Raw genomic sequence first — 17353 nt, 5'->3', positions numbered from 1 at the left:
ACTCAAATAATTAGTGGCTTATGACGAATTTAGGATAAGAAATATTTGAAAAATTTAGAATTTGAAAATTTGATGAAATTTAAAAGATTTTGAAAGAAGTGAAATCCGAAATTTAAAAGGAAAATTTTGAAAAAGTCTGATTTTTGGTGAAATTTGATTGGTGAGTTTTAAGCAGAAGAGGGTTTACAACTATTTAATTGGTTCAGTGTAGGGAGACTTTGAGCATAAACAAGGATTTAAGATTCGGAGGTAGAAATTAAACCAGGTTACAACTGTTAAAAAAAAAAGCCACTGTAATACTCTGGTATTAGTCGATATATTTTTATAAATATATTTACTACATATGTATATATCGAATTTAACCATCAATTGGCTGATTGTAACCCAATAACCCCGTAACTAACTAATCGGATCATTATATATATATATGAATAGGATATACTTATATTGATATAAGAATAAGAAATCTTACACTCATTCTTGGATGTTAATTCACTTATTGCATCCAATAGTTCAAAAACTGAAAAATTAGAAAATAAAAAATAAATTAAGAGTATAACTTATACTTATATGTAATTATTTTGATTATATATATATATATATATATATATATATATATATATGAAATAATTGTAAGACTTCTTAAACTTACCTGGATTATTAATAAGCAAAGTGTTGATTATTTTGCTTTTGAACCTTAACGCTAGCCAATAATTTAGATTGCAGAAAGTATTGAGCATCTTTTACGATTATTTATAAATTTACTTAATATCTTTATTGGTTGGGTATAAATATTAAGAAGGCCTGCATTGAATTGCAGATAAACAAAGTCAAGTATAAGCAATATCAGCTCTCACGCACCAAACTAGAGAAGAAGAGAGAGAGAGAGAGATTAATTAATACGTACGATGGGTGCGTGGTTCAGAAATGCAAAACCATATCTGCTATTGTTGGGAGTTCAATTTGGTTCAGCCGGAATGTTCATTTTTGCAATGGATGCTATCAACAAGGGTATGAGCCATTACATCTTCATCGTCTACCGTAATGCCATCGCAGCTATAACTCTCGCTCCATTCGCATTTTTTCTAGAAAGGTCTCAGCGCCCCTCCTATTCATTCATAATAAACATCAACCACGCATACATACACTTTGTGTCTTTAAACCACTTTCGAGTTTATTTTGTGCGTAATATTTCAAGCATATTTAGCTCTGCTAATTGAAATGTTAATTTTTGCAGGAAAATTAGGCCCAACATGACTCCCCGGGTATTTCTAGAGATTATGGCACTGGCTTTCTTCGAGTAATGATCATCACCTTACACTTAATTGTTAGTATATGTATGTATTTAGTGTATTAATTGCTTTTAGTACAAGATAATTTAATTATATGTTGTTACTTACAGAATAATACTGGATCAATGCTTCGCCCTCTTGGGGATGAAATTAACGTCGGCATCTTTCCTCTCTGCTGTGATGAACTCCGCACCTTCCATTACTTTTGTGTTGGCAGTCATTCTAAGGTAAATAATTAATTAATCAAATAATTATAACTAACATATACAAAAGGCCCTAATGGTCCAACATCGGATTAGTTTTAATTTGCTGGTAAGGATCAAAGCACTTCACTTCAAAGGTTTAGGTTCAATTCCATTCCCTTAATTACTTGTGGATCTATTATTACCATTGTGAAATTTAAATTATCTTTGGAGCTTCACTTGCTACCCTTGAAATGGTTAATTAATCTCCCTTCTTTCTAAACTTTCATGTAACGATTTGTTTTTTTTGTTTTTTTCAATCTCCTGAGCTTCCACTCGCATGACTTCTCCTTGGAAAGAAATTAATCTAGCATGAATGTAGGTTGTTCAAATATATAAAACCATTAATGTAGCCTCTTCTAACAGTTTAAGCTTTTGGGTTGAATTGGTTCTTTACATGGTATCAGAGCTTCATGTCTCGAGTTCGATCCTCACCGCCCTCCACTTTCTCTTGTGAAATTTCTTAGCAAAGGTAGATTAAATTGATTCTTTACATAGATCACTTTCTAGTTTTGCCAGCATCCACTTTGGAAGTGGATCGAAAGCGTGCAGCTTCCCCTTCTAATTAATGTTTTAAGTTACCACTTTCTATATCCGAAGCTCACAAAATACTGTTATAAATTAAAGTGTGAGGGGAGAATTTTTATATTGATAAATAATGAAACCAGTGAAAACATATATATATAACATGTAAAGAATTATTTTAACCAAAAATCTTAGGGATTGTCTTTTCTTATGTTGCATAGGAGAAGAGCTATCTCCTACACACACATAGAGGAGAGAGAATAAGGAAGAGAAAAAAAAAAAAATAGGTCCCACGTTTACTTTGTGTCTTATGCATAAGATAACAATCTTATGTATCATAAGATTATTATTTCCCAAATCTTAAGATGTTAGGTGAAAGTCTTTTTAATGATTTATATTATTCACTATCTAACACAAATCCTCACGTAAGAACTCTTTGTGCTTGAGATGTAGATATTGTATAGGCCCAATATTTTTTTATTTTAGCTTATGCTTATTTAATTTCAAAAATAGGAAAATGTGAGTATCAAATTCGTGATCTTATGATCACTTTTAAGTTCTGATATCATATAAGGAATCATTTCAACTTAAAATTATAAGATATTGAGTAATTTTTTTTTTAATTATTTATATTATTCTCTGGTATCAAGACTTAAACCAGTATTAAAGTTTTGTTTTTCGTTTAAGATGTTCCTTCACCTAACAAAGATAGCTTTCTCCTCCCATCCAAAACAGAGTCACACACACATACAGAGAGTAAGAAAGACAAAAACATTTATTTTATAATTTTCGGTTGCATGCAGTAAATGCCTAAGGGATATAGAGAATCATACATTTTAATTATACTAAGCAGATTGGAGCACATGAAGATTAAGGAGGTATCATGTCAGGCCAAAGTGATTGGGACCGTAGTAACTTTTGGAGGCACGTTGCTAATGGCACTCTACAAAGGTCCCGCAGTCAGTGTCGTGGGATCATCAACAAGCCATGTCGGCCAACCTGAGAATGTGAACGACCCTACAGGAAGCCACTGGGTCATAGGGACATGTTTCCTACTCATCGGTTGTGCTGGCTTTTCTGCGTTTTACATATTGCAGGTCCATTATGGAACATAAATATAATTCCACTTCCAAACTATGTTTAAACATCAAATAAAATCACATACATATATTAATAACCTAATAGAAATGTATGCATGGTTTGGTGATTTGCAGGCTATAACATTGAGAAAGTATCAAGCACCAATGTCCCTGGCCACATGGGTTTGCCTCATAGGTGCACTTCAAAGCTCTGTAGTAGCTCTGTTCGCGGAGCGCCACAACCGTCATGCTTGGTCTCTGGGTTGGGACACACGACTCTTTGCTCCTGCTTACGCGGTCAGTGCTTAGTAATACGTAACTAAAACAGCCATGTGGTCTGAAAGTGAAAAACAAAACCTCAAAGTTGAACTATAAAACATATTCAGTTTTCTGATTTCTTAAGTTTCATTAAATGTTTTACTTTTTTCGTTTTTCTTAATTTATTACAGGGAATAGTTACGTCAGGAGTTCAGTATTACATTCAAGGCATGGTCATAAAAGCAATGGGTCCAGTTATCGTGACTGCTTTTAATCCCCTGCGTATGATCATTGTCACGGCCCTAGCTTGCATCATTCTCTCTGAGAAACTCTACCTTGGAAGGTACTAGCTAGCATGTTGCAAATTCTATAATTCATTTTTTTTTTTCCCATTTTTTCTTAAATAATATTGACGTTAATTATTTCCCCCATTTTTCTGTTTGATTATTATGATATCAGTATTATTGGAGCAATAGTAGTTGTAGCTGGACTTTATCTAGTTGTGTGGGGAAAATCTAAAGAGTACAAAGGTGGAATGCCATTGTCCCCTGCAGTGCAAGACGAACATCAGCTACCTGTCACAGCTCCCAGCAACGATAGCAGCGATATTAACAAAGCTCAATTGGTCATTCACGGTGATAGAAAATGCGATGAGGAGACCACATTATCAAAAACAGAAAGTTAGCTGAATTAAGTGGGGTCTCGGCTTTGTTTACTCACACATTGGTGTAACATTTTCAAATATTCATACATATGTTACTCACAACATGGAAATGGGATGGGTAGCATGACGTACGATCGAAAGCTGCATCATTGTTGTTGTGTTGAGTGACCTGTTTTGCTTTCGATTCGGCCATGCCTTATTTACTCGGTTTCACACGCATGATTTAATTAAGCCTACGATATAACACTTGAGAAGCATAATAAAATTTTGATCATGATTTTAAATAGCAATTGTTTTCTATGCAGTACAATCAGAAACTTGCCATATCAGAGAGCCAAAACACAATGAGCACAGGAAAAGCATCTTGCTGGTATTGAAAAGTTAACAATAATACATATACGTTTATATACACCGCTGCTGATCTAATTATGAGTCTAACAGAAAGCCAAACTAACTAACTAACGTACCAAAACAGAAAGTGAACTGACTAACTGACTAAAAACCCATACAGCATAACTTAGTGCACGTGTTAAAAATGATATTTAAGTCCAAGCAGTAAGGGAAGACTGAGATGTAAAATGGATTGGAGTCAGAGGGGATGGCCATCTTCAAGCCTTGACCCATAAAGTTCGTTTTGTGAGGGGTTATTAACCCCTAATTTTCAAAGCCTTGCGATTCGAGAAATTGTTTGAGGGTTATTATAATATTTTAAAATAAAATATAAAATATGAAATATGAAGTAAATTATAACTAAAAATGATAATAAATATATGAATTTTATCAAAATATCCTTTATTAATTCTCTAATCTCGAAACGACATAATTTTTGAATCGATGGAATAATTTTATCTCATGTTATCCGAAAAATAATAAACCCATAAAAAATACTAATTTTCTTAAAATAATTTTTAACCCAAACTGCTTTTTGTTTTTTGTTTTTTAACCCAAACTTTAACGGTGGATAGAATGTGAGCCATGAAGTATTGTCGCAAGCGGCGAGGATTTCGTGGTCGATGTTTTGGGTGTAGTGGAACATGACGTAAGGATTAGGCTGCAGCCAGCTTGAACAAGTTGTGGTGACACTACAATTTGCTGGATTTGGGGCTTCTATCTAAAAAATCTAATTATATTTACCAGTTTATTTCGGTTTAATTCTCTTCCCGAATCAATGCATTATGCATAGGCTTAGTCTACACATCCATTGCCTTCTAAATTTTTTATTATTTTTTATTAAATAAAATGACTAATAGCAAATTCTCGATCTCTTTAGTTTTATTTTGTACATTTTTATAGTTTTATTAAAATTTAAAAATATTTTCTAATAAAATTTTTATGTTTCTAATTTTTTTTATAATTTAAATACTCTTTTAATTAGATCGATCCTTCAAAAAATAATGTAATAATTAAGTTTTTAAATTCTATAATGACAATACTTAATAGCTTACATAACTACAAACATCCATTAACATAATTTAAATTGCCACCGACCAATAAAAACATATTTGAAATTGCAAAAAATATAAAAAATTAGGAAAAAAAACTTCTGAATTTTAAGAAATTATTAAAAAATTAGTATCACTTGATCTGGTATAATAAAAAAAAGCTAAAAGGGTTATACAAAATCTTTTTCACTAATTTTTACTGGAAAAATAAATTGTTAAATTGTTTACCTATACTGAAAGTATTATTGAATAATAAAAATATTTTTTGTTATTATTACTTAATAATAAATATATTTATTTTTTAAATTCTTAGGAAAATTTTGCCTACGTTTCAGTTTGTATTGTATGCAAATATCAATTTTATTAGAAAATTAAATTGTAAAAAATTAATATTTTAAGTATTTATTTATTAAAAATATTAAATGTATCATACTCAGTGAAAAATTTTTTTTTTTTTTTTTTTTGGAAATGTAGCTTTGTATGGCCCATGGACTGACCATAACTCGGAAGATTTTGTGAACTTTTGGGGTGTGTGTGTAAACTTTTATTTTTATTGATCTTTTGGTCCTATGAACTTTTAAACCTTATTCCATGGGCTAGGGCCTAATAAAATAGTTACACATAAACTTGACAAAAAAGCAAGTTAGATATTCAGTGATCATATTCTTTTGAGTAAATACTCGTTTTAGTCCCTGGCAATATCCACGAAGGCCTTTTCAGTCCCTAGCAATAAAAAAGGAACAAATTGGCCCCTGAAATTACAAAAAAGGGGCCATGTTGGTCCTTCTGTAAACTCCACCGTAACGGCCCAACTAACGGTGCCCATGTGGCACGTTAGTGTGCTGACGCGGCTTGGACGTTGGACAGCGTGGATGAGCAAACAACGACGTTTTATTGCAAATGGGTTCAGAGCTTTTCCAAAGTAGGGCACAACGTCATTTCTTGCTTTGATCATGAACCCTAAATATGAAAATACCTCAAATTCCTTCAATCGAACCCTAAACAGACACAAAACCCCCAAATTGATGAGCAAAACCCTAAACAACAATACGCCCCCAAAATCTCTGGACGTTGATGATTGAAACTCGACGACAGTAGAGGACATCAACCGGATTTGCTGGGCGTGGGAGAAGATGATTGTTTCTTCTGGCATGGGGGGATCAAGTAGGAGTACTTCAATGGGGGGAAGAACACTGACAAGGACCGTCGGTCGTAGGTGCAAATGTGGGAGACAAAGTATTGTATATACCTCTAAAACTGAGAGAAACCCAAACAGGGCTTTCCTTGGGTGTCCTAATTTCAAGGTATACATGTGTAATGTGCCCCTTTATTAAGTTGAAACACTTGCTAACCGTGTTTTTTTTTTTTTGCAGGAGAAGAAGCCCTATTGTGATTTTTTTAGATGGGTAGATGACATGTGTAATGAACCCATGGAGCTGGAAGAAGCAAGAATTCACACTGTGGGGTTGGATGTTGCTGAAATTAATTTCAAGTTGAAGTATGTGGACATGATGATGAGAGAGCAAGATGTGAAGATTACTGAGCAAGGAATGAAGCTTCATGAGCAGGAAAGAAAACTGAATGATGTATACCTAAAGATGGTGGAGGAGTTAGATAGGATGGACAAACAAGTTAGGACAGTTGATAGGTCAGCTAGGGTCTTAGGTGCTGCTTGTGTTGGTGTGATCATTATCTGTATGTTTGTTGTTAGTGTGGTAAAAGTGAAAACAAGTTACCCCAATGTATTTTTCCTTCAATGAATTGTAATGAGTACTCAGTACTATTGTTATACAAATTAATGAAGAAGGTTGTATTATATGGAACATTCTCTGTTGGTTCGAATCTGTCTGTTTGTGTATGGTATCATATGGCCTATTATAAAGAAGCTTTCGATGTATTCCTATATATCTTCTGGCATCATATATTTGTGTATCAACTACTGCACTACTGGATGCTAAGTTTCTTTTAGTATGGTATATTGCATAGTTAGGCATGGAATGAAGGCCAATAGCTTGCTACATTGTATCACAAACCATCGATGTACAGATATAGATGCAAAAATCATGAAATTGCTGTTACAGAAGTTCCATATTGTTATGCACATTTGTTAACCATGGCAAAACACGAGAGCCATTTTGGTCCCTGACAAATTACATCGAGTACCATTTTGATCCCTGACAAAATGCACGGGGCCCATTTTGGTCCCTGACCACAGAAAAATAAGACATGACTTCATTGATTTTCTATCCAGTACAAGTTTACAGAACAAAAGTGCATAACAGATGACATGGAGGTCCAACAACTACAATTACATAACTCAGTTAGGCATAACAGTAAAAAATGGACATGCTTGTATGACATTCATCTACCCTGTTAGACATAACAGCTGGAACATTCATCAACCCTGTGACCATTTTGGTCCCTGACAAAATGCACGGGGCCCTTATTGGTCCCTAAACAGAGAAATGGCTACACATATTTGTCTACTTTTGTATGCAGTCCAAATTTGTTCAAAACAGAAGTGCAATACATCAGATACAGATGTTGTCCAATATGTTCAACCAGTAGACATGCAATACTCAGCTAACAAACATATCTCAGTTAAATATATTTGTCCAAGAACTACAAAAGAGTAGTGCATTACAAAATAAAGCCAACTGCCAGGAATGAAAAGAAAGGCCCCTAAATACAATATGGCTAGAATTAAAAAAAAAAAACATTGACTATATAAGGCCTCCAAAAACATAATGGCCAGAATTTACAAAAAAGTCAGTCACATTATATGCAGTCCTTGTCAGTTGTCTCATGCACTACTCCCACTTCATGTACAACATTCATTCATTTTCTTGAGGCAGGCCTTGGTGCCATGAAACCAGGGGTTGTCATGAAGGCCAAAAATCTGCTTCGTGTGCCACTGGATGCTGCATTCCTTGTTTCCTCACTCAACATTTCATTTTCCTGTTGTGGATTTGATGGAGGTGGGCTGCTTCCTCTCAAGTTGCCTTCATGTGGCTGAGAACTACCATGTGCTGCAAGGCCTCCTTGATTTGACATGTAGGCCTGGATTGCTTCTCAAAAGCTCTCCTAAGTAGTCTCTCAATTTTGCATATTGTTCTTTTTCACACCCTTCAATTCTGGCCTTGGTCACTGATGTGCCTCTGGCAAGTGTGGTTTTTCAGTATTAAAATTGATAAGAATTGGGTCATAAGAGAACAATTTAAATACATATTTGCTATTTATATTGATTCTTTCTATGTCAATAATATTCACCTTTTGGTTGTGTTTTTACAGGAAAAAGAGGAGTGAAAATTACAAATTATAAAAAGCCTGTTAACGCGACTCCACACACAGGAAAGTTCCATGTTGCGCTATGTTGCATAATACAAAGTCCAGGAAATTGGCGCTAGTTGACGGCAGAATGGCGCAAACCAGCGCCACCATGCCAACCAGCGCCAAGTGGTGCCAAGTAGCGCCATTCCATGCCATCTTGCGCCAATTTTGGAGAAAGAACATGGCGCCTAGTGGCGCCAACTGGCGCCTAGTGGCGCCAACTGGCGCCACTTCACGACCAATTTGTTCCGGTTTTTCAATTTGACAGCAACTCAGCGCAAACGTGCGCCACACTGCCGCCAACTGGCGCCAGTTTACGGGAAAGAAGTACTGTGTTTTCGGAAGGGTGTTTTTGGAAGAATAAAAGAGGCTTATAAATATATCCTCCTAACATAACCCTGGAGGATTCAGACCTATTCTTCTGAAGAGAGACGACGGCAGTGCTCAGAGATAATTCCTGGGATCAAGTTCTTCTTCTCATTTCTCCTTAATTTTATGCTTTTGAATATTGGATTATTTTTAGCCATGATTATGCTTGGCTAGTTATCTTTTATTGTAGTTAGGGTCACGAGCCCTATGTGAACCCTTGTTACGATGGATTGATTTAGTTTTACTCATTTATATAATTATCTTTGTCTCTACCTTGTGCATATTTTCTATTTTCTTTATTAGAACTGATCAATCTGATAGTTGAGAATAGTTTGAGGGTTAGAACCCTAGATAGAAATATTGGGGTTTTGATCTTGAAAGGAGGTAGGATAACAATTGGTATGCATGCTAGGAATAGATGTGTATTTAATTGCGGATGCTTAAATTATTGCGTTCATTGCTTAATACCATGAGGAACATTGCAAGGACTTGGGGTTCCAATTGGGGATTAAAGGGTTAACCTTGTAAGGAATTGAGGGTTAACTAATAATTTATCCGAGTAATTATATGAATAAGTATTGTGAATCAATCCAAAGTAAGAAGTGGGGATCATAAGGTGAGTGCGCTCTAGCTACAATGTTTTTCTCATATTTTTAAAATCAATTCTCATTGTTATTGTTTTATTTCTCTTAAATAAAAATTCAAAAACAAGTCTTTATTTTTATTTCTTATTGTTACCCAAAATTAATTCGGAATTTTTCCAAACAACAAACCGAGTTTTCCAACTTAAGGGGACTGGTTATTGTAGTACTTGGTTTACAATCCCTCTGGAGACGATACTCTACCTACTTCTATATTACTTGTGCGATCGGTATACTTGCCGGAGAGCATCAAGTTTTTGGCGCCGTTGACGGGGATTGTTAATTCCAATATTACAAATAACCGTTGATCTTTGAGATTGGATTTTTATTTTTATTTTATTTTGTTCTATCTCTTTTTGTGTTTGCAGGTGCTACTAACTTTTTTTTTCCTGAGTTTATGCGAGGTAGACTTGCTCCTACAGACTTTGTGATTGATCCTTAAATTGCAAGAACTGAGAGGAGACTGCGGAAAGTTTCCAAGCAGATAAATTGGGAAGAATTCAAGGACGTACCTGTACAACCAATACAAGAGATGGCGGGTAACAACAATTCAAATAACCCACCTCCACGATTGTTGGACACCATTCTGACTCTGGTGTTCAATAGGCCAAATTCAAGTATAATCAGGCCGACGGTGGAGGCAAACAATTTTGAGCTGAAGCCATCTTTGATTACTTTGGTGGAAAGGGTTCAGTTTTCTGGTGCTGAGGAGGAAGATCCTCATGAGTTCATAGATCGATTTCTGATGATCTGTGACACTACCAAGCACAATGGAGTGTCTGCCGATGCTATCAGGCTTCGATTATTCCCTTTTGCTGTTAAGGGAAAAGCTCTCAGATGGATAGAAAGGCAGCCAGCTAATAGTATCACGACATGGGAAGAATTGTCATCAAAGTTCTTTGCCCATTTCTTTTCTATGGCAAAGTACAACCAGCTGGTGAATGAAATCACAAACTTCCTCCAACTTGAAAGAGAATCACTGTGTGCAACCTGGAATAGATTCCAGGAACTCATCCGGAAGTGTCCGCACTATGAAGGAGACGATGACAGAAAGGTGGCAATCTTCTTTAATGGCATCTCTCCTGAAACAAGGTTGGTGATTAATAGTGCAGCTGGAAGTTCTATTCGGCAAAGTACATCTGAACAAGCCATTGACTTGATAAAGAAACTGGCAAGGAATGAGAATGAGAGCGTACCAGCTCAAATACAAAGAGGAGTGATAAAGCTGGAAAGCAATGATGTTATGCTTGCTAAACAAAAGCTGTTGTCCAAGAAGTTTGCCAGCTTGAATGAGAAGTTTGAAAAATTTCAAGTGTCCAAGGTTCAATCAAGTCCTGTGGTTTGTGAATATTGTAAGGAAACTCATGAGTCTAATGAGTGTCCCACTCTAATGGGTGATAATCCACAACAATTGCAAGTGAATGGGGTTTGGTATGAGCAGAAGCCCCAACAAAATTTTCAAAGAAATCAGAATTCTCCTGGCAGAAATAATTTTTAGAGGAGAGGTCAAGGAGGTGGTCTTGATTATAGTTCAAACAACTTTCTGCAACCTCCTCCTATTCCACAGAAGGAACTTTCTGATTTAGAGAGGTTAGTTGGACAAATGGCTCAACACTCCAATGCTTTTATGGAAGAGACTAGAGTCAATACCAAAAACACAAATGCTTTCATGGAAGAGACTAGGGCTAATACCAGAAACATGAGTGCTTCGATCAGAAATATGGAAAATCAAATTGGCCAGCTGGCCAAGCAAGTTGCTGATAGAACTCCAGGTAATTTCCCTAGAAACACAGTCACCAATCCAAGGGAGGATTGTATGTTTGTCACCACTAGAAGTGGTAAAGTGGTAGCAGCTCCAGAAAAGTCGAGAATAAATGTGGAAGCTGAAAAGAAGCTGGATACTGCAGGTGAGCCAGAAAAAGAAATTGAAAAACTTGCTGAAGTGGAAAAGCCAGTTGCAAAGAAGAAGTTTGAACTGAAACCAGAATATATGAGGGCAATGGCACCTTATCCAGAAAGGTTTAAGAAAGATGCTCAAAAACAGCATTATGAAAGATTTCTGGATATATTCAAGAAATTGCATATCAACATTCCCTTTGCTAAAGCTCTGGCTTGCATGCCCAATTATGCCAAGTTCATGAAGGACTTGTTATCAAGAAAGCATAAGTTGCAGGACTGCCAAACTGTAACACTCACTGAGGAGTGTAGTGCCATCATACTGAAGAAGTTCCCACCCAAACTCAGTTATCTAGGGAGTTTCAAAATTCCTATTGAAATTGGGGACACAAAAATTGGCAGAGCATTATGCGATCTTGGGGCTAGCATTAATTTGATGCCCCTTTCTATTTGTAAATCCTTGGGGATCACCGAGTTAAAGCCCACTTTGGCATCTCTTCAACTTGTTGATAAGTCTTTGAGGAAGCCTAGTGGTATTATTGAAGATGTTCTTGTAAAGGTGGACAAGTTCATCTTTCCTGCTGATTTTGTAGTGTTGGACAAGGAAGGGGGAGCTGAGATGCCTCTTTTGCTGGGTAGACCTTTCTTGGCCACTGCTCGGGCACTGATTGATGTTGAAAACGGGAAGCTTGAGCTAAGGATGAATGATGAGACCGTTACCATCAACGTCTTTGATTCTCTAAAACAGTCTTCTCACAAAGACGATTGTTTTAGTCTTGAAGTCTTAAAGGAAAAATGAAGTGTAGCGGATTATGCCAAGGAAGATGGTGCCATGAAGGTGGATTTGAAGGAGCTTCCTCAACCTCAAAAAAATGTCTTCTTGGGTAATAAGGAGGCGGTGATTGAAGCACTGAAGGAAGAGGAAACTGAATTGAAAAATAAAGATCCTTTTTCCCATACCAACAAAATTTTCAATGAGGATGATGACAAACATGGGAGAAAACCCCAAGGGAGGCGTCATCCTATACGGAAGAAGGTAGTGAGAAATGAGGTGATCAAACTCTTTGATACGAGTTGGAAGAGACACCGAGAAGCTGAAGTTTGACAAGAGATACCGAGACTCTATCTCTCGGAAAAATAAATGCTTCAAAGAGTTTTTAACATGGCTTCTTGGTTTGGACCAAATCTGGGAATGGTGGTCTCATACACCAAGGCATCCAGCACCACCAGATCCTCCATTTGCTGAGTCATCCCACGCTGCTGAAGGGGATGACATGGAGGGTTGATTATATCTCCTTGTTAATGGAGATTTTGTATATTAGTTTATTTTTCTGTTTCGTATTTTTTTTTGTTTTTGTGTTAGTATATCTTTCTCTGATGTTTTAATGTGCGCATTATAGTTTATCCTATATGCCACTGTTTGTTCTATTGTGCAAGTTTTTCTTCCTTCTTGTGGTCTAATTATTGCTGAGGACATCAATTTTCTAAATCTGGGAATGGTAGGCTTGCACCTTAGAACTGCAATTCTTCTATCAGGGGAGATATTTTAACTCTTTTAATTTTCTTAGTTATTTTTATAGTTATTTTGTGTGCTATATCTAAAAAAAAAATGTTTCAAGCAATTCTCAGGTTTAAATGTGCTTATATAGTTAATGTGCTTGACTGAATTCTTGGAATATATTGTATGACTTTCTGGCATGACATTGCATAGGCATAATCAGATTGCATGATTGCTCGTTTGTCTGATTAATATTGTGAAATTCTGATAATGTCTGAGGTCAATTTTCTTGAGTCTGCATTGATACCATAACTGTGAGGTTTGAGCCTAAACACTGAAATTTTTGTTGAGAGGCCTCACTGTTGTAATACTTTAGAACTTGATCTGTTTCTCTGTTATGCATGCATTGATTGATATGATAAAGACATTTTGTTCTTATTAGCTTATGGCCAAAATAGCCCACCTGTATGAAATTTTCCCTTGCTAGCCCCTTTGAGCCTGAACTTATTTGTTGATAAATGACTTGTGCCTGATTTATGGCTTAGCCTATGTCCATGTGACTTACCTTGATTGAGATTGAATCACTGAATGTGTTAAAAATAAAATAAAGAAATTGAGGTAAGCTCCACAAAGGTCAAGTAATTAAGGGATGAAAAATTCATCTATGCCTTTATAAAAGAAAAAGGAAAAGAGTAAAAGGTGGCTGGAAGGAATTAATTCCCGAAATTCTGTGGGAATGTTAGTGGAGCAAAATCATTGAGTTAAATGTGTTAAAGTGAAATAAATTTAGTTTTTCAATCTCATTGTTGTTTGAGCTACTATCCGTATTTTCCTACCTGTTACCCCGGCCAAGTTACAACCTGTGAAGTCCTTTTGATCAATTGATGCATGTGTTTGATTCTTCATTTTTAAGAATTTTTGAGAATATGATCAAGCCTATGGTAGTGTTATAGCTTTGAGTAATTGAGTGCTCATGATACCCTTAAACACTGAGTGTTGAGTGAATATTATTATTATCTGTGTGAGGGGTAATCAATGTGGACTTGCATCTTTAAGAAGCTGATGACATTATTGGGAGTTTATGATGTTGAGTCAGGCATGCATAGCATATTGTGTCTGAGAGTATCTCTGGAATGTTATGTTGGATTAATTAAATATTTCCTGGATTGAGTCTTTTACATTGCTGGGGACAGCAACGTTTAAATCTGGGAATGATTTGATGTGCCTCTGGTAAGTGTGGTTTTTATGTGTTAAAATTGATAAAGATTGAGTCACAAGAGAGCAATTTAAATACATATCTGCTATTTATATTGATTCTTTCTATGTCAGAAATATTCACCTTTTGGTTGTATTTTTACAGGTAAAAGGAGTGAAAATTACAAATTATAAAAAGCCTGTTAACGCGACTCCACACACAGGAAAGTTCCATGTTGTGATATGTTGCATAATACAAAGTCCAGGAAATTGGCGCTAGTTGGCGCCAGAATGGCGCAAACTAGCGCCACCATGCCAACCAGCGCCAAGTGAAGCAAAGTGGCGCTATGAAGCCAAGTAGCGCCATTCCATGCCAAGTAGCGCCATGTTTGAGTCAGTGGTGTGGCGCCAAGTAGCGCCACTCTGGCGCCAACTGGCGCCACTTTTCGAGAATCTGGTTCTGACTTTTTTATATCAGACAGAGGCGCGACGCAAACTGCGCCAAACCGGCGCCAACTAGCGCCGGTTTGCGGGAAATTTGACTGTGCTGCGCGAAGGGTAATTTTGGAAGAAAGAAGTAAGGTTATAAATATATCCTCTTAACAGAACCCTGGATATCGCATTCCATTCAGAAGGAGGCCGACGACAGAGCTCAGGAGGATTCTTCCACAGTTCTTCTTCTTCATCTATTTAACTTTAATTTTATGCTGTTATTGAATATTGAATTTTTAGCCATGATTATGCTTGGCTAGTTATCTTTTTATTGTAGTTAGGGTCACGAGCCCTATGTGAACCCTTGTTACGATGGATTGATTTAGTTTTACGCATTTATATAATTATCTTTGTCTCTACCTTGTGCGTATTTTCTATTTTCTTTATTAGAACTGATCAATCTGATAGTTGAGGATAGTTTGAGGGTTAGAACCCTAGATAGGAATATTGGGGTTTTTATCTTGAAAGGGGGTAGGATAACAATTGGTATGCATGCTAGGAATAGATGTGTATTTAATTGCGGATTCTTAAATTATTGCGTTTATTGCTTAATACCATGAGGAACATCGCAAGGAATTGGGGTTCCAATTGGGGATTAAAGGGTTAACCATGCAAGGAATTGAGGGTTAACTAATAAATATTATTAGATAATAATTTATCCGAGTAATTATATGAATAAGTATTGTGAATCAATCCAAAGTAAGAAGTGGGGATCATAAGGTGAGTGCGCTCTAGCTACAATGTTTTTCTCATCTTTTTAAAATCAATTCTCATTGTTATTGTTTTATTTCTCTTAAATAAAAATTCAAAAACAAGTCTTTACTTTTATTTCTTATTGTTACTCAAAATCAATTCACAATTTTTCCAAACAACAAACCGAGTTTTCCAACTTAAGGGGACTGGTTATTGTAGTACTTGGTTTACAATCCCTGTGGAGACGATACTCTACTTACTTTCTATATTACTTGTGCGATCGGTATACTTGCCGGAGAGCATCAGTATTCCAAATCTGGAAATAATATTTCTTTCAAAGAATCTTTGAACTTTAGTCGAGGTTATAGTAATGACGGGTTCAGCTTCTGTCCACTTTGTAAAGTAATCTATAGCTATAATCAGCCATCGTAATTGTCCTTCAGCAGCTTTGAAGGGTTCCAGCAAATCCATTCCCCATTTGTAAAAGGGCCATGGAATCAAGATGTATGTTAACTCTTCTAGAGGAGAAAGGATCATTTTGGAATATTTCTGACAGCTACTACATTTTTTTCACATGATTTATCGAATCAGCTTCCATAGTGGGCCAATAATACCCTTCCTGAAGAGTCTTCCTGACCAGAGCTTTAGCTCTCATGTGTTAGCCATTAATTCCTTCATGTATTTCTGCTAAGACATACTCTGCTTCTTCCGAGTTCAAGCACTTCAACATTGGAGAATGTAACCCTTTTCTATATAGTTGATCTTCCTCCACTGTATATAATGTTGCTTCTCGGATCAATTTCTTCGATTCCACTGAATCTTTTGGCAGTGTTCCTTTTTCATGGTAAACAACAATTGGCTATCTCCAATCTTCTGATGACGTGATTATCATCGCACAACTCGGCTCTAGTATGCTCTGTTGAACCACGGTTCTGTGGTTACCTGGGTTCTTTGTGCTTGCCAATTTGGACAGGATATCAGCTTTGCTATATTTTCCTTGAGGAATATGAGTGATCACCACTTCCTCAAACTCAGACATAATGTCTTTCACTCTATTCAAATATTTCATCAGCAAAGGACTTTTAGCTTGATATTTCCAATCAACTTGTGAAGTGACGAGCTGGAATCGCTGAAAACTTTAACTCTTTTAGCCCTATGCTCTTTAATCTCAATGATTCCACCAGAGCTATCCTTTTTACGGAAACGCTCAACTTGTATGACCAAGTTCTCAAATGGCCTCGTACTGGAATTCTTATATATATATATATATATATATATATATATATATATATATATATATATATCATAACACTCTTTATTTTAAATCATAACTTTTTGTATTAGTGTACATATTTATACATCATTCTTTAATCTATTATCAGATCAATCACAAACAACATTCTCTTTGTTGACAACAAAATCACAACCGTAAATTAAGTACTCAAAACACAGAATTTCAAACACAAACATAATCACATCAGAACACGAAATTTCAATCATCAACACAATCAAATAAACATATCAACAAAACATATTAAATCAATCAAATCATATCAGATAACACATCAATCAATTAGAATAAACCACTACAGCATGTTATTTACAAATTCAGGTTCAACATCATACATTAAGTGTAAACATCAAGCATACATATTACATCTATTGGCATGTTATTCACAACAAACACACATAATTTACGTGTTATCAATGCATCAATCATTTTGCATGTCAATCACAA

The 17353-nt window shown here is 35.8% G+C and overlaps 1 protein-coding gene across 1 annotated transcript; it reads left to right on the top strand.

The window, feature by feature from the left end:
- Window positions 1-908: 908 nt before the first annotated feature.
- On the top strand, window positions 909-4081 carry LOC133300937 (WAT1-related protein At4g08290-like). Its single transcript, XM_061500521.1, has 7 exons — window positions 909-1093; window positions 1238-1300; window positions 1403-1519; window positions 2913-3156; window positions 3274-3435; window positions 3588-3739; window positions 3856-4081. The coding sequence occupies exons 1-7, from the start codon at window positions 909-911 to the stop codon at window positions 4079-4081; spliced, it is 1149 nt and encodes a 382-aa protein (XP_061356505.1).
- Window positions 4082-17353: the final 13272 nt, after the last annotated feature.

Source organism: Gastrolobium bilobum, unplaced genomic scaffold, assembly GCF_033153095.1.
Source record: "Gastrolobium bilobum isolate Gb01-03AN ecotype WA unplaced genomic scaffold, APGP_CSIRO_Gbil_v1 utg4266, whole genome shotgun sequence".
NCBI lineage: Eukaryota > Viridiplantae > Streptophyta > Magnoliopsida > Fabales > Fabaceae > Gastrolobium > Gastrolobium bilobum.
The sequence above is the reverse complement of the archived record's forward strand: the minus strand, read 5'-3'. Positions and strand labels throughout refer to the sequence as shown.